This window comes from Halichoerus grypus, chromosome 14, assembly GCF_964656455.1.
Source record: "Halichoerus grypus chromosome 14, mHalGry1.hap1.1, whole genome shotgun sequence".
Taxonomy (NCBI): domain Eukaryota; kingdom Metazoa; phylum Chordata; class Mammalia; order Carnivora; family Phocidae; genus Halichoerus; species Halichoerus grypus.
In genome coordinates this window covers 63,481,159-63,503,539 of record NC_135725.1, presented here as the reverse complement: position 1 = coordinate 63,503,539, position 22,381 = coordinate 63,481,159, and the positions used below count along the sequence as shown (strand labels likewise).

Below are 22,381 nucleotides of genomic sequence, written 5' to 3'. Positions count from 1 at the left end.
ACTATATAATATAAACCAAGTCATATAAACCAGTGATTTAAAGTTTACTAAGACTGGGTCCTTGCCCTCAACGAACTCACAACCAAGTAGAGAAAGGAGACAAGTAGGGTAACAGGCAGTTGTGTTTTACGATGTGAGAAGGGCTCTGGCAGAGCTCAACAGGAAGGTACCTGATCCAGGCTCTGGAGATGTGGATGTCTAAGGTGGGTCCTAAAGTTCTGTACCGCTTTATCATGGATGGAGAAGGAGACACGGCTTGGAGAAGGGGAATATTGGCAGAAACAAGTAGGAAACTGTGGCTGAATATGCGTGGACGAGAGGGGGAATGCTGAGGAGTGAGAAGCGAGCAGCAGCTAGCTCATGAAAGCCCTATGATGTGTTAGGGAAGTTTGGCATTATCCTGAAAACGCTGAAGAGTCAATGAAAGGTTTGAATCGGGAGGTAATGAATCATGGAACACTACATCAAAAACTAATGATGTACTGTATGGCGACTAACATAATAAAAAAATTTTAAAAATAAAAAATCACTCCGGCTATAAACTGGAAAATACATGAGAGGGAGTCAAAAAAGAATCCAGGAGACTGTTCAGTAATCCAAACAAGAGGTGATGATAGCCAACAAGTTGATGATCTTGAATGAACAAATTACCTAATAAATTCTGGCAGTAGAACTAAAGCTAGAGAGAAGCAGGAATCTTGAGATATTTTGTAGGTGGAATAGGGGGACTTGGTATCTTAATAAAATAATAGAGAGCTCTGAGTGATGGCCAGGAATCTGACTCACACAGCTAAGTGGGTTAGCCATTCACTGAGCTGGAGAACTCAGTGGAGGAGCAGCCTTGTGGTAGAGGAAATGAGTTTTCTTTCTTGGCATATTGAATTTGGGGTGCCAGGGGCCACGAAGGAGGAGTTTCCAGTAGGGAGTTTACATGGCTCCAGGATTCAACAGGGAGATCAGGGCAGGGTCTTGAACACATAAGGATATAGCTGAAGTTATTGAAACAGTTGAGATGACTTAGCCCAGAGCTGAAAATGGAACCCTGATGAAAGCCAACATTTAAGGGGAGGACAGAAGAAGGAACATGTGTAAAAGACTCAGGAGGAGGAGGAATCAAAGAAATGAAAAACCAGAAGAGAGTAATATGGTAATTGAGGGAGGAGCACTTTTAGCAGGAAGGAATGCTTACATCAGAAGGAGAAAGATCTGTTAGATTTTGCACACACACACCCCCCCCCCCCCCCGCAAAGGCTGTATTGCAGTGAATCAAAGAGTACTGTTTGGTGAGGAAATGAAGATTTGACAATGAAAATTGTTACAAGAAGCTAGCCTCTAAAGGGAAAGAAAAATAGGGGGATAGCTCCAGAGAGACATAGGATGAAGGGAGGTTTTGGCTTTTCTTTTTTCTTTCTTTCTTTTTTTTTTTTTTTTAACCCCCTTAGGGTACAAGAAACTAACCATGATTAAATGCTTGTGGGAAAGAATCAAATGGATTGAAGAGTTATGGAAAAGATAGGGAAAAGAGGGGCTAATTGATCAAGCATAGCCCCAAGGAGCACAGAGGGAATGAGAAGCAAAGGAAAGAACCTTCTTCCTTTCCCATGAGAAAGAGAGGAAAGGAAGGGTGCATTCCTTTGGGGGTGCTGGGGGATTCCATTGTTAGTGATAGCAGCAGAAGACCGCAGGTGTTCCTGTCCAGTTCTTGTTTTTAACTGTGGCTTGGGAAGCAAGATCATTTACTGAGAGTGACGAGGTAAGGGGATATTGAGAGGCAGGACTGTGCTGGATTTTACAAGGAAGAGTAGTTGTACCCAGAAATCCATCTGAAAGGTCCAGATCTCCCTAGCATCCTGGTGGAACTCCTACAGTTCCCTTAGCAAGCACGTGAGCATGGACTGTTGGGCTAGGTGGAAATGTCTTACCTGGTTGGGTGTCCTCTTCCTCTCATTTCTTAGGCTTGCCTCCTGAAGCTATATAAGCTCAAGTTGAAAGAATGAGCTTTTTAAGAGAGGGTAGTTCTAGTGTCTGGGCTTGCTGTAAGTGCTTCCAGGCAGAGAGACTGTGGTTGGCATTAAAAATCCTACTTTATGCATGGGTTGTTTATATGAAGTTGTTAGCAGCACATTTCCCTACCTCTCACAGTGGATAAATCTCTGGTTCTTTACCTCTTTGCTTTCACTGCAGACTTACAGTCCCAATTACAAAGTCTTGTATTAGTGGAAGTCAGCAGGATACTGACTTTACTATCAGTCAGCATCCAGATTATGCCCAACTTTGGCTTTTGTTCCTAGGAACACATCAAGGGTCATCTGTGAGGATTTCCATCTTGGCTGTCTTAAATTTTCTCCTCCAGTTTTGAAGTCAGATTTAAGTGCTACTTTGGCACTTCCAATCCCATCTTGGTGTCTGTTGGTCAGAGAACCCAACTAACACAAGTAGGTGTATTCTTTATCAGATGACCCAGCTCCCCTATTCTCCAGCTATAGTTTACTGGACCAAGAGGTGGGCACCTGCCCAAGAAAAACTAAACTATCAGCTGGCAGCATTCTACATCTGCCCTGGTGTAAAAAGAAACTGTGCCATTAAGATTCTCCAAAGAAATCTGGAAATGGGAAATAGTCCTCTTCTATCCTGCAAGTGTTTAGTCCTGTGAGTAGGGAGGGAGATAAGAGAATTGACTATACTTGAAGCTCTTTGAAACAAATTACTTCTTTAATTTCTCCCTTAGGTGCCTGATTTTCCCTCCTAGGCACTGTTCACTCTAATATTTTTTTAATTGTAAGGAGGCACATGCTGTGTGAGCTACAAACTGAGCCTATGTGAATAAGTGTTGGTGTTTAAAATCAAATAAAATATGTAGCAAAGTGAATCTGACACATTTATTGGCTTGCATAATTGTTATTGTGCTGCATGGTAATTAAGGCTTAAATGATAAGCAGTTTCCATAAATTACTATAATTACTATTACTTCTATTAACTCAGCATTTCTGGGGTCAATTGGAGGAAGTGTGGTTGTGGTAAGGAGCAAGAAAGCAGATTTATGGTATGCAGTCTCCTCCCACGCCAGAGTTGGCATGGGGTTGGGGGCAGGGGGCATGCTACCAGTGTTCTCTTGACCTCTCCCTTATTTCGGAGAAACTGAGCCTTAGGGAGGTAACAACCAGCAAGGCCACACAACTAACTAGCGGGAGGCCTGGGATTCATGTCCGAGCATATTGAACCCAAAGTCCCAAGCTCCTAACGCATCACATCAAAGCAGTTACATTTTTAGTACATACAAAAAGCAATGTTAAGTGTGAATGTCAAAGATGTTTGAAGAGAGAGTACTTGTACCTGAAACTAAATCACAGATCTGTGAATCTTTGTGGGTTTTTTCCTAAAGATTGACCAGATTGATTTCTTGCCAAATGTGAAGGAATAGATTTTACATGTAGAGGAAAAGAATGGGACATAATTTAGGAACCTAAGAGCACCTAAGGGCAGGTCTAGTAAGTGGTCTGCAGTCCCAGGAGGAGAAAATAGATGGGGGGGTATGGCAGAAGGCTGTTGAAGGACTTTCAAGAGAATCTCACCTTCCAAAAACTTGTGACCAGCAAATACCGTACCGTCTGTACCTTTGCTAAAGTGTACGTACATACTGCTGCCGGAGCCCCAGACGGGAGAGGGCAGGACGGGCCTCAGATCACCCCTGGGAACATGGAGCAGGCTCCTGTAATGCCGAGTCCCCCAGCTCTGGGATCTAGGTCATTTGTCCCAGATCACTAAATCACCGAAAATCATCGTAATTCCTTAAACTACTCGGTCTGGGAGACTTGGCTGCAGCTGATTGGCTGCCTTTTGGCAGGTGAGGGGCGGCTGCAGTGGGGAGATGAGAGGGGCAGGGCAAAACTAAAACTGGGCTGTAGCTGTCTCACTAATTCAGCAGTTTGGTCATCTGCTATGACAAATTAGCCTGCCTCCTTGAACTTGGAGGGAGCAAACCAGGAATTGGGCGCAATGATAAAGAACTTGGAGAGATAGGTAGAAGATTTTTAAACTAGGTCTCTTTTAACTCTGAGAATTTCATTTTGTTCTTCATGATCTAGGGGCTCCCCCCCCCACCCGAGGCTTTAAGTGGAAAAAATAGGTACTGAGAAAGCTTCTTAAAAAAGGCAAATTTTATTTCTTTAGGTTTTTTATCTTTTGCTATACCAACTGCTTTGTGACCGCATTAGATGTTCAATAAATGTTTTGAGTAATTTGCTCTTAGTTTGATCTGCTTATTGTATGTTTAAGAGTTTGACTACTTGGGATAAATATCTGCACATCTGGAATATATCCTAGTATTTATCAACTGGCCATTCGCCCTGTTGTTCCCTTCCTTTCCTGTTCACCTCCGGAGTTGTGGTTTTTCTGAATGTGCTCCTCCGTCAGCCGCTGGGCAGTACCTACAGTGGGCTGGGTCCCTAAACACCATTTTTACTCTCATGTAATGCACTCACCATACAACTGACATTACCTTCTTAGAAGTACTTTATATTTTACAAGTGATTACACTACAGTTTACCTTATTTGGTCCTGCCAGCAAAATAAACATGAAACTCTGACAGAGGCAGGCACTGTACCAGCTTCACGTTATACTTTATGTATGTTCTCAGTTTCTGTAAGAAGCATATAAACAGGTATTATTTCCACTTTGAAGAACTTAAGCTCTTAGTAGTGACTTTACTAAAGCCAAGTCACCAGAGGCAAAATAGCTAGCAGTTAGGTGCTCAGACTCTAGATCCAGACTGCTTAGATTCTAATCCCAATCTGTTACCTACTAGTTCTGTCATTCCGGGCGATTTCTTAACCACCTCTGTGCCTCAGTTTCCTCATCTATAAAATGGGAATGCTAACACTATCTACTTCATAGGGCTGTTGTGGGCCTTAAATGAATGTGTATATCTAATAGCTCTTAGAACGGTGGCTGATAACATGGTCATTACTATGATAAGGCTATATTGCCTGTTATTATAGGAAATAATCAGATTCAAATCTAAGTCTTTAGACTATAAAAACAGTACAATTAAGTTGTTTTAATTGTACAAATCAGAAAGCTGACGCTCAAAGGAGGTCAAGGAACTTAAATGGCAAAATACTGTTTTCTTACTACTACAATCCATTAAATGAGTTTGTACTACATTATTGTATAAGTTGAGTTAAAGAGTAAGCAATACTAGGAAATTGTATCCAGCTATATAGAAAAGAAGAACAGTATACAACCAAGTGGGCTTTATCCCAAGTGTGCAAGGCTAGTCCAACATTCAGAAACCAGTCAGTGTAATTTAGCATATACATGCCGAAGCATTTGACAAAATTCCATTCATGACAAACATCCATTCATGACAAAAATGCTTAATAAACTAGTAGTATATGGAAACTTCCTCAGTCTGATAAAGGACATTTATAAAGAACCTGCAGCTAATATCATATTTAATAGTGAAAGACTGAATACTTTCCCCTTAAGATCAGGAACCAGGCAAAGATGTTTACTGTTTTTGTGTATGTATGCATTAACCTTATCATTTGTTCCTTTATTTCTGAGTATAAGCAATTTATGTTCTTTGTGGATAATTCTGAAAATTAACAAAAAATGCCAAAGAATAAATTAAAAATCACTCATAAGTCCACAAACCAGAGATCTAGACACATGTGTGTGTTATAAATGTAATCAGGGCTATGCTATTTTATGAATTGTCTTTTTAACTTATCCACACATTATAAACATCTTCCCATAATTGAAATTTTTTCTTTTACTTTTAATGGCTAGTTTGCCTTTGTATGGGTTTCATGATTTAACCCGTTGTTTGAATCCAGGTTTTCCTGTGAACAAATTAATAACACACTGCTACTGATGGGACTTTACCAGACTCGTCCTCCTTAACATTCTTGTCATTTTTGGTGCTGTTGAGCACCCTCTTCTTGAGTTCTAGGACACACCATCATGGTTTTCCTTTTTTTGGCTCTTTCATTGTTTTTTGTTTTGTTTTTTTTAAAGATTTTATTTGACAGAGAGAGATACAGCGAGAGGAGGAACACAAGCAGGGGGAGTGGGAGAGGGAGAAGCAGGCTTCCCGCCGAGCAGGGAGCCCGATGCGGGCTCGATCCCAGGACCCTGGGATCATGACCTGAGCTGAAGGCAGACGCTTAACGACTGAGCCACCCAGGCGCCCTGACTCTTTCATTGTTTTTTACTGATTGTGCTTCTTGTCTTTGACCCCTTGTGGTAATAATCATAGAGCTGTGCTGTCCAGTATGGTAGCTGCCAGCCCTGTATGAATACTGAAGTTTAATTAAAATGATGCAAAATCTAAAAGTCAGTGTCCCAGGTGCTCTGAGTGCCCCGTGGCCTCACGTGGGTCGTGGCTACTGTATTTGACCGCACAGGTATACAACATTTTCTGTCGTCACTGAGAGTTCTGTTGGGTATTTCTATTGCTGCCGGAGGGCATGCAGTTGTAAGAAAAAGAAACTCACTCCAAGGAACTCAAAAGGGAGGGGTCTGTGCTGGAAACTCTAGGACCCTGACCAGGAGCTGAGCTGGCAGGAGCACAGACAGCCCGCACTGCTGGAAAGTGCTGGGGCAGCTACTCCCTTCCCCCCTCTGGGGCCCACAAGCTCTTCTCTGGGCTCCCCACTTCCCATCTGCTCCATCCTTCTCTCTGCATAGCAGCTTCTTCCTCTGTCCTGCCGTAACTTCTGCATGGATGGGGTTCTGATTTACCGTGACAGGACGTAGCCGGAACTTGGTAGGACTTTGTAACTCTAATCATCTGACTGTGCTCTCTACCTCTCCTAGTTCACATGCTCCAGATATCTGGCTCCAGCCACATAGATTGGTTCCTTCTCTACCCCAGGTTGTCTTCCCCCTCCTTTTTTCAGCTTTATTGAAGCATAGTTGACAAAATTGCTTATATTTAAGGTGTATAATGTGGTATTTTGATATATGTATACACTGAAATAATTACCACAGTCAAGCAAATTAATGTATCCATTACCTCACTTTTTTTTTTGGTGAGAACAATTAAAATCTACTTACTCTCTTAGCAAATTTCAAGTATATAATACAGTATTAATAACTATAGTCACTGTGCTGTACATTAGATTTCTAGAACGTACTCTTCCTGTAGCTGGTATTCTAACTGTACCCTTTGACCAACATTTTCCCGTTCTCTCCCACTGCCTCCCGCTCCGGTCCCTCGGAAGTTCTGCTCTTTTAGATTCCACCTATATGAGATCATGCAGTGTTTGTCTTTCTGTGTCTGGCTTATTTCACTTAGTATAATGTCCTCCAGGTTCATCCATGTTGTTGTAAATGACAGGATTTCCTTCTTTATTAAGACTGAACAATATTCCTGTGTGTGTGTACACCATATTTTCCTTACCTATTTCTCTGTCTTGGCTATTAGGAGTAATGCTGCAGTGAACACAGGAGTGAAGATAACTCTTCAAGACAATGCTTTGATCTCCTTTGGGTATATTTCCAAAAGTGGGATTGTTGGGTCATATATGGTAGTTCTATTTTTAATTTTTTAAGTAACCTACCTCTGTAGTGGGTGTACCAGTTTACATTCCTACCAACAGTGTACAAGGGTTCCCTCTTATCCATATCCTGGCCAACATTTACCTTTTGTCTTTTTGATAAAAGCCATTCTAACAGGTGTGAGGTGATAGCTCATTCAGGTTTTGATTTCCATTTCGCTGATGATTAGTGATATTGAGCACAACAGTACCATGTACCTGTTGGCTGTTTGTACGTTTTCTTTTGAGAAATGTCTTTTTTTTTTTTTAATGTCTTTTCAGGTCCTTTGCCCATTTTTAAATCAGGTGGTTTTCTTGCTCGAGTTGTTTTAGTTCCTTTTATTTTTTGGATATTAATCCCTTATCTGATAGATGGTTTGCAAATAGTTTCTCCCAGTTTGTAGGTTGCCTCTTCACTCTGTTGTTCTCTTTACCGTGCAGCTTTTTAGTTTGATGCAATGACATGTGTTGGTCTTTGGTTTTGTTGCCTGTGCTTTTGGGGTCATTTCCAAAAAAATTATTGCCCAGACCAATATCAAGAAGCTTTTCCCCTGTGTTTTCTTATAGTGTTACAGTTTGTCAGGTCTCACATTTAAGTCTTTAATCCATTTTGAGTTGATTTTTGTATATGGTATGAAATAATGGTCCAATTTAATTTTTTTGCCAGTGGCTATCCTGTTTTGCCAGCACCATTTATCTAAAAGACCATCCTTGAGGTGCTGGGTGGCTCAGTTAAGTGTCCAACTCTTGATTTTTGGCTTGGGTCATGAGATCGAGCCCTGTATCATGTTCCGCACTGGGTGTGGGGCCTGCTTGAGATTCTCTCTCTAGGGGCGTGTGGGTGGCTCAGTCAAGTGGCTGACTCTTGGTTTTGGCTCAGGTCATGTTCTCAGGGTCATGGGATTAGCCCTGCATCAGGCTCTGCGCTCAGGAGGGAATCTGCTTATCCCTCTCCCTCCCCCTGCTCCTCTCCCCGCTCTCTCTCTCAAATAAATATTGAAAAAAAAAATTCTCTTTCCCTCTGCCTCCACCCCTGCTCATGCTCTCTCAATAAAATAACATACCATACTTTCCACCTTGTTTATTCTTGGCAAGTTTGTCAAAGATCAGTTGACTGTTAATGTGTGGATTTATTTCTGGGCTGTCTGTTATGATCCCCCTTGGTTTATGTCTTTTTTTTTTTTTTTTTAAGATTTTTATTTATTTGAGAGAGAGAGAGCATAAGGGGGGTAGGGTCAGAGGGAGAAGCAGACTCCCTGCTGAGCAGGGAGCCCGATGTGGGACTTGATCCCGGGACTCCAGGATCATGACCTGAGCTGAAGACAGTCGCTTAACCAGCTGAGCCACCCAGGTGCCCGGTTTATGTCTTTTTATACCAGTACTATACTGTTTTCATTACTATAACTTTATAGTATATTTTGAAATCACACAGTGTGATGCCTTCATCTTTTTTCTTCTTGAGACTGTTCGTGCTTTGGCTATAGTTAGGTCTTTTGTGGAATTTCAGAATTTTTTCTGTTTATGAAAAATGCCATTGGAATTTTGATAGGGATTGCACTGAATTTGTAGATTGCTTTAGGTAGTATGGACATTTTAACAATATTCTTCCAATCCATGAACTCAGGATATCTTGCCATTTATTTGTGTCTTCTTCCATTAGTGTTTTACAGTTTTCAATATACAGCTCTTTCACCTCCTTGGCTAAATTTATTCCTAGGTATTTTATTGTTTTTGATAAAGATGTCTACTCTAGGAGACAAACTGAGGGTTGCTGGAGGAGAGGTGGGGGGGAATGGGGTAACTGGGTCATGGGCATTAAGGAGGGCACATGATGTAATGAGCAGTGGGTGTTATACGCAACTGATGCATCACTGAACTCTACCTCTGAAACTAATACACTATACGTTAATTAATTGAATTTAAAAAGAAAAAGATGTCCACTCTCACCAGCTGTATTTAGTATGATACTGGAAGTCCTAGTAAGTACCGTAGGACAAAACATAAACAAATAAATAAATAAATAAACAAGAAGTGTTCTGACTAGAAAGAAACTCTTTGTAGATAACATGATTGTGTATGTAGTAGAAATTCCCAGTAAATTTACAAGAAAGCTCCTAGAACTAATGAGTTCAGCAGGATACAAGGTCACCTTCTTAAAAATCACTTTTATTTCTATATATTAACAATGAACATTTGGAAACCCAAAAATGTTTAAACTACCATTCATAATAGGCTCCAAAAGAAAGAAAAAAGAACTACATATACCTCTAACGATGACAATTACAAAACACCAATGAAAGAAATCAAAGATGACCAAAATTAATGGAGAAACATACTGTGTTCATGGATTGGAAGATTCAACACTGTTTAGATGTCAATGCTCCTCAAGTTTATAGATTTAATGCAATTTCAAACAAAATCTAAGTAGATTTTTTTGTAGCTACAGCTGATTCTAAAATTTATATGAAAGGTAAAACTAGAATAATTGAAACAAAACAACTGAAAAAGAAACAAAGGATTCATAATACCTGATTTTAAGACCTAGTATACAGCTGAAATATTTACGACAGCATAGTATTTGTGAAAAAAATAGGTATGTATTGCTGTGGAACAGAATAGAGAGTCTAGAAATAGGTATACAAATAGTGATTTTTTTTTTAAAGATACAAAGACAATTCAATGGAAGGGGATAATCTTTTTAATAAATGGTGCTTTAGCACCTAAACATCTCCATAAAAGAAACTCCTATAAAAAAATAACTCAGAATTGTAGACCTAAGTGTAAAAGGTAAAACTGTAAAACTCGTAGGAGTAAATGTAGAAACCCTTTTTGACCTGAGCTCTTAGTACACCCAAAGCACTCTCTATAGACGAAAAAATTGATAATTGGCTTTCAACAAATTAAAAACTTTTGTTCCATAAAAGATACTGTTAGAATCCAAAGAAGATATACAAATGGCAAGTAAGCACATGAAGAGGTGCTCAACATCATTAGATATTAGAGAAATGCAAATTAAAACAATGAGGGCCGCCTGGGTGGCTCAGTCGTTAAGCGTCTGCCTTCAGCTCAGGTCATGATCCCAGGGTCCTGGGATCGAGCCCCGCATCGGGCTCCCTGCTCCGCAGGAAGCCTGCTTCTCCCTCTCCCACTCCCCCTGCTTGTGTTCCCTCTCTCGCTATGTCTCTGTCAAATAAATAAATAAAATCTTTAACAAAAATAAAAAAACAAAAAACCACAGTGAGATCTCATTATACATTTTTTAGAATGGCTAAATTGAAGGACTTATTATATCCCAGGTGAGAATATGGAACAGCTGAACTCTTACATGTTGCTGGTGGGGTTGCAAAATGATATAGCCACTTTAAACAACGTGGTAGGTTTTTTTAAAAAGTTAAACAGATACCTTCCATATAAGCCAGTATTTTTCCTAGACACAAAAACCTGTGTACAAATGTTTGTAGTAGCATTGTTCAGAATCACCAAAATCTTGAAAGAACCCAAATACTCTTCAGTGGGTAAAAGGAGAAACTAATTGTGGTATATCCACTCAGTGGAATGCTATTCAGTAAATAAAGGAACAAAGTTATACATGCAACAGAATGGATAAATCTCAAAAGCAGTATGCTAAATAAAAGAAGCCAGTCTCATGGTTACATGCTGTATGATTCCAAGTACAAGACGTTTTGGAAAAGGCAAATTATAGGAACAGAGAACAGATCAGTGGGTTGGCAAGAGTTAGGGGAAAGTGGAGGGTTTGACCAAAAAAAAGGGTGTTGGAATTGTTATGTATCCTATTTGTGGAGATAGTTACTAGATGCTATGTGCATATGTTAAAACTCAGAACTATAAGGCTAGAAGAAAGAATTCCACTGTATGTCAATTTTAAAAAATAAAAATGCTTCTCACTGTAATATACATATGTCAGTTCATTTAATGACACTTAACATTTGTGCATTTCACAGTCCCTAAATTTTGCATCACCTAAAAATCAAAATTGAAAACAGAAAAGTGTCTGAAAGGTGGGAAAGAAACACTTAGGTGTTCTAATTAGAAAAATTGTACCCCAAAGTATAAAAATATAATTGAATTTATTATGGCAAGGATCCATTTATTTTCCTTTTTAGCACATAACCATGTTGTCTGTTTCTTGACAGTATACTGTGATTCACTGATTGTTACTTAATGATGGGTAGTTTCTGGCCACAAGCTAGATAAGAGCTCTTTTGTAATCTCTTTTTCTACCACATCAATTCAGATTCATCGTATCTTCCTTTGCCTTTTGCTCACAATTCTTTCTCTCATCTGCTGACAAGGGGAAAGAATCAAGTTAGGAAAAAATCTGTTTTGAGTGTTCTCTATGAATTTGTTACATTTAAGATTTAATTATAAATTATTTTTTGACTAGCAAAACCAAGTCACACTGTATTGGTTGCTGTCAGCTTTGGACTTTATAAAATAACAAACTTAACAGGGGCTTTATCTTAAACATTGGAGACCATTTGTGATTCTTTGATTTGAATGGATATATTGTAGAGGTTTGCTGTGGGTGACAGTAGATGATGTCATACTAAATTTAAATTGATCTCTCAGTGTTTATCTTTAGTGCATGTGCAATTTCTTCAGCCCCACAGAACCTTTCAGAAGCATTTCCGTCAATACAGCTACCTGACAGTCATTTGTATTTTAAACTGTGCATTTGACACCTGCTGGTCTCTGTTGCATTGGAGTTAGTGGGGAGCCAAAATGGGTGTACAATGAAGTTATTGGTTGGTACATCTCGGTGGGAGTTATTGAAGGGAAGAAGCAGCACTTGCAGGACCTCAGGAGAGGATAAAAAGAAACTAGCAGTTTTAACACAAGCTAGTTATTCTTTGCTACCAAAAATGATGATTTAAAAAGTGAGGCAATTCTACTGAATTAAAGTGTTTATGGACCTGCATTTTAATTCTTGTAAGACATACGAAGAAAGGTTTAAAATATATAATGAATTTTCAAAATGCCAAGATTTCAGTAGAAGACTGACAATTTGTATGAGCAGAAATATAAATTAAAATGGTGGAAAAATGCTTAATTTCTGAAGAAATGGAAATTAAAATGCAGCTTTTATTAAAGTAGTAAAACAATTTTTAATAAACATGTTGGCAAGCTTTCAAAGAACAGGTAGACAAATAGCAAAAATTGACTGTTTTGTCAGTATAACTTGCCCACACTTAGTCAAAGTTCTTATTTACTCAACAGATCTCTTCAGCTTATGATGGTTTGACTTACAATTTTTTGCTTTATGGTGGTACAAAAGCAATACACATTTAGTAGGAACTATACTTTGAATTTTGATCTTTTCCCAGGCTAGTGATGTGCACTAAGATCCTCCCTTGTGATGCTGGCTATCAGCAGTGAGCCACAGCTCCCAGTAAACCTCGTGATCACAGGCATCAACAACTGACACACTTACTGTACCCGGGCAACCATTGTTTCTCACTTGCAGTACAGAATTTGTTACATATTAAGTACTTTGTTATAAAATAGGCTGTGTTAGGTGATTTTGCTCAAGTAGGGTATTACAAGTGTTCTGAACACATTTAAGGTAGGCTCGGTGTATTAAATGTATTCTCCACTTAGGATTTTTCAATGTAGGGTAGGTTTATTGGGCTGTATCCCCCTTGTAAGTTGCGGAAATCTATATTCCTACTTTATTGGATACAACTCAAGGAGATAAAAAAAGGCTGATACGTGAATCTGCTTAGCCTTGTAATAGTCTGTTTTGCTACACGGTGCATGTCTCTGTAGTGCAAATTTGCTCATAGAGTGAGTGGTAATTAGGGAAATGATGTTAATATAAGTGAGTTGTGTTGGTTCATATTCTTTCCCTCAGAATGTTTTGAAGCCATCAAAGAAAAGTTTTTTCACCATTAAAGAGAATGCTTTAGGGGCACCTGGATGGCTCGGTAGGTTAAGCGACCAACTCTTAATTTCGGCTGGGGTCATGATCTCGGGGTTCTGAGATCAAGCCACATGTCTGGGCTCTGCGCTCAGCAGGAAGTCTGCTTCTCTCCCTCTGCCCCACCCTCTACTCACATGCACATGCACTCTCTAAAATATTTTTTAAAAGAGAATGCTTTAGTGGTGTATGAAGACCTCCCCCAACCCAAAAAGTGGGGGAGGGTCAGTTTCATGGCCTTGAGAAGTGCTTTGCTTTTCACAGTATTAAGTGGAGCTTAATCCAGTGAGCTGCCCATGTGGCTGAAGTTGTGAGATTTTACCTTACGTTTACGGGGGAAAAAAAAAACAAAACATGAAAAAGCTACACCCTGGTTTAAATTATTTTGATAAAATTGGTTCTACTGGCAGTGAATGCCCTCAAGGACCTCAGTTTGTATCTCAAAAAAGGACTTACAGGCTCTAGGTTAAGGCTACAGAGGATCACCTGGCCGACAGTGCAAGAGGCTGAACAGCGCTAGTATTTTTGTTCAGGCTCTTCGTAGTACTCTGGTTACAAAGCTACATAGTTTTAAGTGGTTAGCCCCTAATGCTATTTTTCCCTTGAATCCTGTTAATTTTAGTGTGATTTTGCAGAACATGAGTTTTTTTTTAGTTACATGTATTAAGGAAAATCTATAAATGCCCAACAATAAGGGATGGTTAAGTTTTAAGACAACATCTTGATAGACTCTAATGCATCTGTTAAAATGAGCATAGAAACATTTCTATGAAACAAGTGCAAGAATTAGAACACAAAACTGAGCATCTACATTTCATGATTATAACTGTATAAAAATTTTGGCATATACCTGGCCGATGATAGTTATGGTTAAGATTGTAGGTAAAATTAAAAAAAAAAAATTTTTTTTAATGTGTGAAGTTGGTAAAATAGAGGTAAGTTCATTTTAACAGTTTAAGCTAAATTTTTATCTTACTTTGTTTTAGAATTCCTGGAAAACTCAAGCAGTTTGTATTTGACTTACATTCTGGAAAATTGCACAGAGAATTCCATCATGGTCCTGACCCAACCGATATAGCCCCAGGACAGGTAGGATTCTTGTTTTTCAGTGGGAACTCTTTCTTTTTCAGTTAGCCTTGAAGAGGATCTAAAGCTCTTGTATAGGCTTGAGTTTCTGCTCGTAAAGATCTTGATAATGAAATTCTGAATAGACTCTAAATAATAAATTATGTTCCTTTTAAAATTAATTTTTGAAGTTAAAGAACTTCAGAAAAGTTGCAAGAATGATACAGTATAGTTTCTTGATCACATAAACTGAAGTAGTGTATGTCCTGTGGAATATGGGTAAAAGATTCAAATACAGAAGGAGGAGGTAAGAATTAGAAGTAGGTAGATCAGTGAAGAAGTCAGTGGATTCCATTAACTGGTCAAGTCTTCCTCTGTGGCCAGGAGATTGACCACACTACAAAGAAAATAATCATTTGGTATTCTTGCAGCCTTCACCAATACAGTATTTATAATGTTCAAAACTTAAGGTTTAATGCAGCTTTTCATTTGAGATTTAGAATGCTTCACAACTATTTATGAAAATTTTGTATTTGCTTTTTATGTAACTTTTAGCCTAAGAATTTGACTTTTCTACCTTGTAACTTCTACTACAAATATATTTCTATGTTCCTGCTTTGTTGAACACCTCTAAAAATTGCATGTTGATGCATTATTGATTTATATCCTGTCTGTTACCATTATACTGAGAGGGAAGATGATACATAACAAAACTCTTATTTCATATGCCCAGAACTTAACTGTTTTGCCCAAGGAACCTCCACATAGAAAAGTAAAATCTAGTTCAATTTTTCCTGAAGATTAAGTTCAGTGTCAGGAGTTCCCTTTAGGAATCCAATGACATGCTTTTCCCTTGAAGTGTGAGGTCAGATTTTTTTTGATAATTAAGCAACTATAGAAGCAAACGGTTTGTTGGCAATAACCCAAAGGCGATTATTTCCCTCAGGAAAGTAGGCCTGCTTAATATTTTATCAGATTAGGAAAAAATGTTAGTTACCATTATTGCATTATCCTGATTTATTTCAACTTCTCCATTAGACAGTGAACTTCTTATGTTTTACAGTAATATCATTATGGCCTAAACCAAACCTATATCTAAGTAAAACTACAAATAAAAAATGTATTAGGGAAAGGGAACATGACAAAATAAAATGGGAAATTTGCAGACGTTGCTTTCCCATTAAAAATGGGAATGAGCCAGTATCCAGGGTATGTAACACAGGCACTATGTATGTGCCTATGCTAACTACAGGGGATATTAAAACAATGACAGCATGGTCGTTCTTGAGGAGCTCATCGTGTGGAGATAAAGGAAAGACTACACACCGCCTTTTGTTTGAAATTCTCGGAAGTCACTCTTATAGTTCTGTGTATTTTTGTCCATTGTTGGTGCACAAGTGAAATACTACAGAAATGAGTTTCTTACAGTATGGAAGTGTTTATTTTCCTATGTCAACTAAATTCTGGTATCCAGGTAATTGCTAAATGAAAGCTCTATCTACAGAGTGGGTGCCTTTAATCCTCTTTGTAGTCATTTTTAAGAAGGAAGGAAGGATTTGGGCCAACTTAGTCATGGCTGTGCTGCCGGTACAAAATAACCTAGAAAGCACTTAGGTGTCAGGTATTTTGCTTCCTTCCACTGCACCTCAGGAACTAAAGGTGAGGGCTCTATGGCAGCCTTCCCTAGAGAGTATTATTAGTAAGGGCATTTGAATGGGGAAAGCAAGATTTCAAACTTAACTCTGGCCTTTGGCACACAGTAGCTATCTTTATTAAGCAAATAATTTTATAAAACAACTACCATTCATCTGGTACTTTTAATAAAACAGTATAGCTCCATAAAATATATTGATATGTTTTATTCTTTCTCTTGCAGCAAGTCCAGGACGTAGCAAGCAGTCCACCTGAGAGCTCCTTCCAGAAATTAGCACCCAGCGAATATAGGTATACTTTATTGAGGGATCGAGATGAGCTTTAAAAACTTGAAAAACAATTTGCAAACCTTTCAAACAGCAGCATCAATTTACGTGGTGGAAATAGTAAACCTATATTTTCATAATTCTATGTGTATTTTTATTTTGAATAAACTGAAAGAAGTTTTGGGTTTTTAATTTTTTTTTCTCCCCCTGACTCAAAATGCATTGTCATTTAATATAGCCTCTTTTTAAAAATCTGTTAGGGATAAAAAAATAAAAATAAAAATCAGAGGCCTATCTTTGCTTTAAATCTGTCCTGTAAAATTTTTATAAATCAAGTGAAAGGTGACAGTACCAGAAACATACCATTAACTAACTTGCACTGCTAGGTTAGGGAGGACTTAGGGATGTCTCCTGTGTAGTATGTGCTTTTCTTTATATACGATCAATTCTGTTGGTATTTTCATTGTCACATTTCTCAAAGCTAAGAGGGTATATATTCTGGATACTTGGGAGGGGAATAAATTAAAATTTTCACACTGTGTACCGTGTTTTACTGATTGGTCGGATATTGCTTATGAAAATTCCATAGTGGTATTTTTTGGATTCTTAATATGTAACTTAAACATACTATGAAGAGGAGGAGAGCCATAAGCCAGAACATTTGGCAGAAATTGTCCTTATGAATTAAGAAAAAGAAAATGAAAAGTGTTATTAAATTTCTTTGTGTTTGTCTAACAAAATGGCATATGGATGGCATTTAAAACTTTGAATTATACCTAAATCTGAGATACTAGTAGAGCAGGTTACCAGTATTGAACCAGATGACTTTTAAGTCTCCTCCTGTCATGACACGTTAATTTTAAAGACAAAAACCAGCAGAGAAATTGTATTTCAATAATTCTAATCTTCTATCTTGTAGAGTCTTGTTATAGTGATATAGATCAAAAACAAAGACAAGGCACATGATGTTTTCAATTTTTTTCCATTGTGAAATTGTTAGAGGACCCTACCACCCCCTCTAGATTCCCTAGGCCTGCAGTGTATAGTCACATGGGTCCCTGTGCCAGGCCTCAATAGTGCCAGGGAACAAAACCAGAGGGAGAGGACCCTCAGTGTCATATCAGGAAGCCCAATGCCAGAGGACAGACAGGTTCAAAATTGGCTTTCCTCTGGGCCTGGGTTGGTGCTATAGGCCAAGAGTCATTTTATACTTGGAGTCTAAGTCAATCCCAGTTTGGGGAAAGATTATTTTTAAGCTTAAAAGGCTGACATGTGCCATTATATGTAGTGTGTAATATATGTAACATCTTCCAATTCTTTTAAAATAAAGTGAATATTTATAATGCATATTTAATGATTGTTATTTTAAAAAAATCAGCCTAGAATTCTTAGTTATGCATGACTTAAACATCATTTCATTCAGAATAATAAATGTTGTTAATAAGGTGATAAGGGGCATGTTTAGTATATCTTACCAGATTGTTAATTAGAAAGGCAGGACAGAAATTCCTCAACGTTGGGTCTTAGTTCTGTTCAATTCATTGCTTTTAATCAGTAACTCTGAAATCGAAGTTGTAGTCTTCAGGTCCAGAGGATGGACCAGATCTGAGGCAGTTAGAATGAAAATTCATGAACATTCAACAGGGTAGCACACAACACCAAGAGCAGCATATGCAATTAACTGGAATAAATTTATAATCCTGTAATTGGCTTTAAAAATATTATAAACAAAAGATAACACTCAAATATTGGATTGCAGAGAGCTGACTTGAGAGTGGTTATGAAAAAGGCCTCAAGGAACACATGTTCAATGTGATCGAAGGTAACGGAGTGGCTGTTAAAATAGATTTGACGCTGCATGATTTAGCTTTTATGCGTATTGGGACTTAAATGTTTATTGAATGAGTGAGATGCAAAGTGATGTCAGGTAATTTTTGTACCCCTCAAGGGCTTGAGCACTCATCAGGACTGGGTGCCCAATTTTATAAAAGGAAAAGAAAAAAAAAAAAAAACTCAAGTGCAAAACACCAAAATACATTAGAGAAATTAAGTTTTTGCCATAGGGCTAGTGCATGGGTGGGGGGGGGGAGGGTGAGGAGGAGGCCTGTGGCTAAGAAAATGAGAAAGGAAGTTAGAGAAAGAATGGGAGCTGATTGTACAAGGCCTTGAATGCCAAGCTTAAGAGGTTTGTACTGTATCTTATAGGCAGTAGAGATCCACTCACAGATTTTCAAGCCAGAAAGTATGTTCATATTTAAGTATGAGAAAGGATATTGTGGCAGCGGGTCTAGATATGATAAAATGGGTCCTGCACAGGAGAGAGAATGGCCAGAACTAAAACATGGAGAGGAACAGATACAACAGATGACAAAAGATGTAGATTCCATTGGGATCTGTCACCAGTTGGGCTACAGAGAGAACGTCCAGGAATCTAGAACTCACAATTTAGACTTCTTCCCCTCTGAACCATGCATCGGAGAATGTCATAGGTGGAAGTCTTCTCATTTATCCAGTCTACTTTGGGCCTCAGGCTCCTCAGCTGTGAAGAGAGGGGATGCAAGACTGAAGAACAGTTGAGTTGCAAAACCCAAACTAGAAGCAGTCCCTTCTGCCTGTCAACCTGCTACCTTTTCGCGTTTTTAAAAAATTGGTCTAGTAGTAACGGGGACTACAAAAGGATGAAAACTTTCTCTAGATGAAATTCTAAATATGTTTTTTAAATAGTTAAATGAACCTGGAGAGGAAGCTAGAGAATAGGCATCTAAAGCATCTCATTGAGCTCCATGATGAAGTTGTCAAAGATCACATACAAAGGAAGGAAAAATTGGCATGATAAAGGCCAAAAAGGAGAGTGAAATATATAAGTGTATTGAAATATTAAAGCTCAATGAGCTTAACTTTGCAGAAAGTGCTAAATTTGCCAAGAAGGCATTAAAAAAAATAGGAAAACCTGAGGGCAAAAAGAATAGATGAAGGAGTGTAATGGATTAACAATTAAGAAAAGCAGAATAACTCAACTTTTGTTTTTTCTCTGACAAGGAGATGTAGTCTAGCAGGGCTAAAATAAAATGACATTAAACAAAAAAGCAAAAATGAGAAGTAAAAACAATCTTGCCACCTTAAATAATTTCAGGGCTCTTTGGACCAAAGAGTATCCCAAAGAGCTGCTGGAAGTTACAAGTGCTTTCTGTTAGCAACTATTGGAAATCATGAAGAATGCATGGTGACAGAAGACTGGAAATGAACACACAGTATTCCAGTTTTCAAAATAACTACAGTTAAATGGCTTTAATCATTTTTCTAAATAAAACATCTCATGAATCAAACTGAAGTTAGTAATTTTTTTGCGGGGGGGGGGAGATTTAAATAGGTGATAAGAGTAAAACAGTAATCAATTTTTAAGCCCAATATTTAAAGACCCTGAAGACAGTAAGTTGTTTCAGGACTTAAATTGTTTTATGTGGATTATAACTGTTTTATGTGTTCATTAAAACAGGTTGGATAGGACCTCTGCTTGGCAACTGTTTTTTAGCTGTGTTTGAATTTTTGTATGTGTTTCCAAGTAATAAAACTATATTTATAAAATACTTCTATATTTTAGATTTTTTACTAATTCGTCATAAATATAATGTGAACATTTTACTCTGAATCCAGATGACCAGTCGCAAGCTTCTCCAGTTTTTATTTTTTTAGATTATTTAATTGTACTTGAATCAGAATGGGAAGCTATATGAACCCATATGCTGATAGCTCAAACCTGGCCTTCAGTTGAAGCATCAAAGCTCCCCCTTGCAGAGCACTTTGAGGGAGGGCTGGCCTGCCCTTAAGACAATAGGTTTTGGAGAGGAGGAGGAAAAGTGCAGCCTACAAACTGCTTTTCTAAAATTCCCCCTCTCCTCCTCCCCTGCCTGGCTTAATAAATTCTATCCGTCCTTCCATGCCCAGGACAATTATCACCCCGTGGTCCCACAGCTCTTTATGTATTTTAGAAGACCCAGTCTAATACACAGTTGGAAGTACATGTATCCCTTTCGCATACCATGTGAATGCCGTAGATGCAGGAACTCCTCTACCTTTGTATTCGCAGCAATCTAGAGCCCTGTAAGATCAGTAATTCTTACGGAAAAAAAAAAAAAAAGCCAAATTACATAATAAATGAACAAAGGACAAGAAAATATCACCATTAACTAGAATGGACTCTGCTCCAGGAAAATTATTAATAGAGGCTGTCATTTTTCTCTATTAACATCTTACTGTAGGGGCACCTGGGTGGTGCAGTCAGTTAAGCATCCGACTCTTGGTTTTGGCTCAGGTCGTGATCTCAGGGTCGGGGGGGGAACAGAGCCCTGCATGGGGTTCCGCACTCAGCGGGGAGTCTGCTTGAGGATTCTCTCCCTCTGCCCCTCCCGCTCTCTCTCTCAAATAAATAAATCTTAAAAAAATACCTTGCTGTAATAGCAAAGCATTGCTAAGAACTGCAGCTCTGTTGTTTCCCAGCTCTGGGCCAATCAGAAGATCATGTACTTGCCTATCTGTGCTGTGTCTCATTTTACTTATTGGGATGGGTGACAGGAAGGAAGCTCCATGGCCACTCTCTGATGCCATTTGTAAACTTGTACATGACACAGGGAGGATCAGATCAATCATGGAAGCCTGATACTATGATTGTTTTCTTGCCCTAAACACTGCCCAAAAGGGCATCTGACTTACCAATTCTTCATATCTTCATAATGAGCATGGCTTTCCGATTTAACATACTGTTTAATAGTCTATTTCAGAATTTTTCTAGATTATAAGGTAAATTACCTGGTCTGTGGCTTCTGAAATAGAACTTTACCTCTTAAATTTTAGACTTTTGCCCAAGCTCAGTGTTCTGGCACCTTTTCTATTTTCTGGTCCCTCAGAAATTACTGGTGGTGCTTTACAATCACATCTACAAGTTCCCACTAACCTTAGGAGGATGCTTTTTATCTAAGCCTAGAAACAATAAATTCTTTTAACACATGGATGCTTTTCTGAGGGGGAGGGAGGGAACAGCTCCGCACTTCTTTTCATTGCCCTTATAACTACGGTGACCATGTAATTTTTTCATCCAAACCAGGACATCTGAGAGTGAAAGGAAGCAGTAGTAATAACTGCACTAGGACAACAGATGTAAATCAAGACTGTCCCAGACAAACTGGGATGTATCATCACCCTATTCCTACCTGGCCCTGTTCTACATTTTCATGTTTGGGTATCATTCTTACCAGAGATGAAAACAATTTACTCCCAACCAGTCATCTGTCATCACTATACCACATTCTTAATAATAAGCCTTTTTAAAAAGTCATTTTAAGAATTCTCGGTATTTCTATCAAGTCTCCACTCATTATAGGTGTCTCCCTAACATTGTTCTTGTAGGTCCATGATACTTTTTCATTAATGTGCTGTTCCTTTAAACTTTGGGGGGAAAAAATAGTAACAATTACAAAACCACTTATATTTGTACAGTTACTAGGAGCCAGCCTCCATTCCAGACACTTAAAATGTATTAATTTTTTTCATCTTCATGACCACCCTGTAAGACAGGCAAGGTATCAACAGGGAAAGGGAAATTCTAGAAGGGGAAGGCTAAGGAAGTCCTGAGTTGTTGACCCTCACCCTAACCCCAATAACAGGCAGCAATCTGTCACGAACAATTAGAAATATTTTTTTTAAGATTTTATTTATTTATCAGAGAGAGACAGAGGCAGACAGAGGGAGAAGCAGGCTCCCTGCTGAGCAAGGAGCCCGATGTGGGACTCAATCCCAGGACCCTGGGATCATGACCTGAGCCGAAGGCAGACGCTTAACCGACTGAGCCACTCAGGCGTCCCTGTCATGAACAATTAAACCCAGAGAGGAAAGAAAGGGAACTAGCGTCCATGAAGAATTA

At 38.6% G+C, this 22,381-nt stretch overlaps 1 protein-coding gene across 1 annotated transcript in view; it reads left to right on the top strand.

The window, feature by feature from the left end:
- ERP44 (endoplasmic reticulum protein 44) overlaps nucleotides 1-16,645 on the top strand; it is a 92,069-nt gene extending 75,424 nt beyond the window's left edge. Inside the window, exons 11-12 of the mRNA XM_036074136.2 lie at nucleotides 14,467-14,569; nucleotides 16,422-16,645. Of these exons, the coding sequence (XP_035930029.1) occupies nucleotides 14,467-14,569; nucleotides 16,422-16,523 (205 nt within the window). The 3' untranslated portion in view covers nucleotides 16,524-16,645. The remainder of the gene's footprint in view (nucleotides 1-14,466; nucleotides 14,570-16,421) is intronic.
- The last annotated feature ends 5,736 nt before the right edge of the window (nucleotides 16,646-22,381 follow it).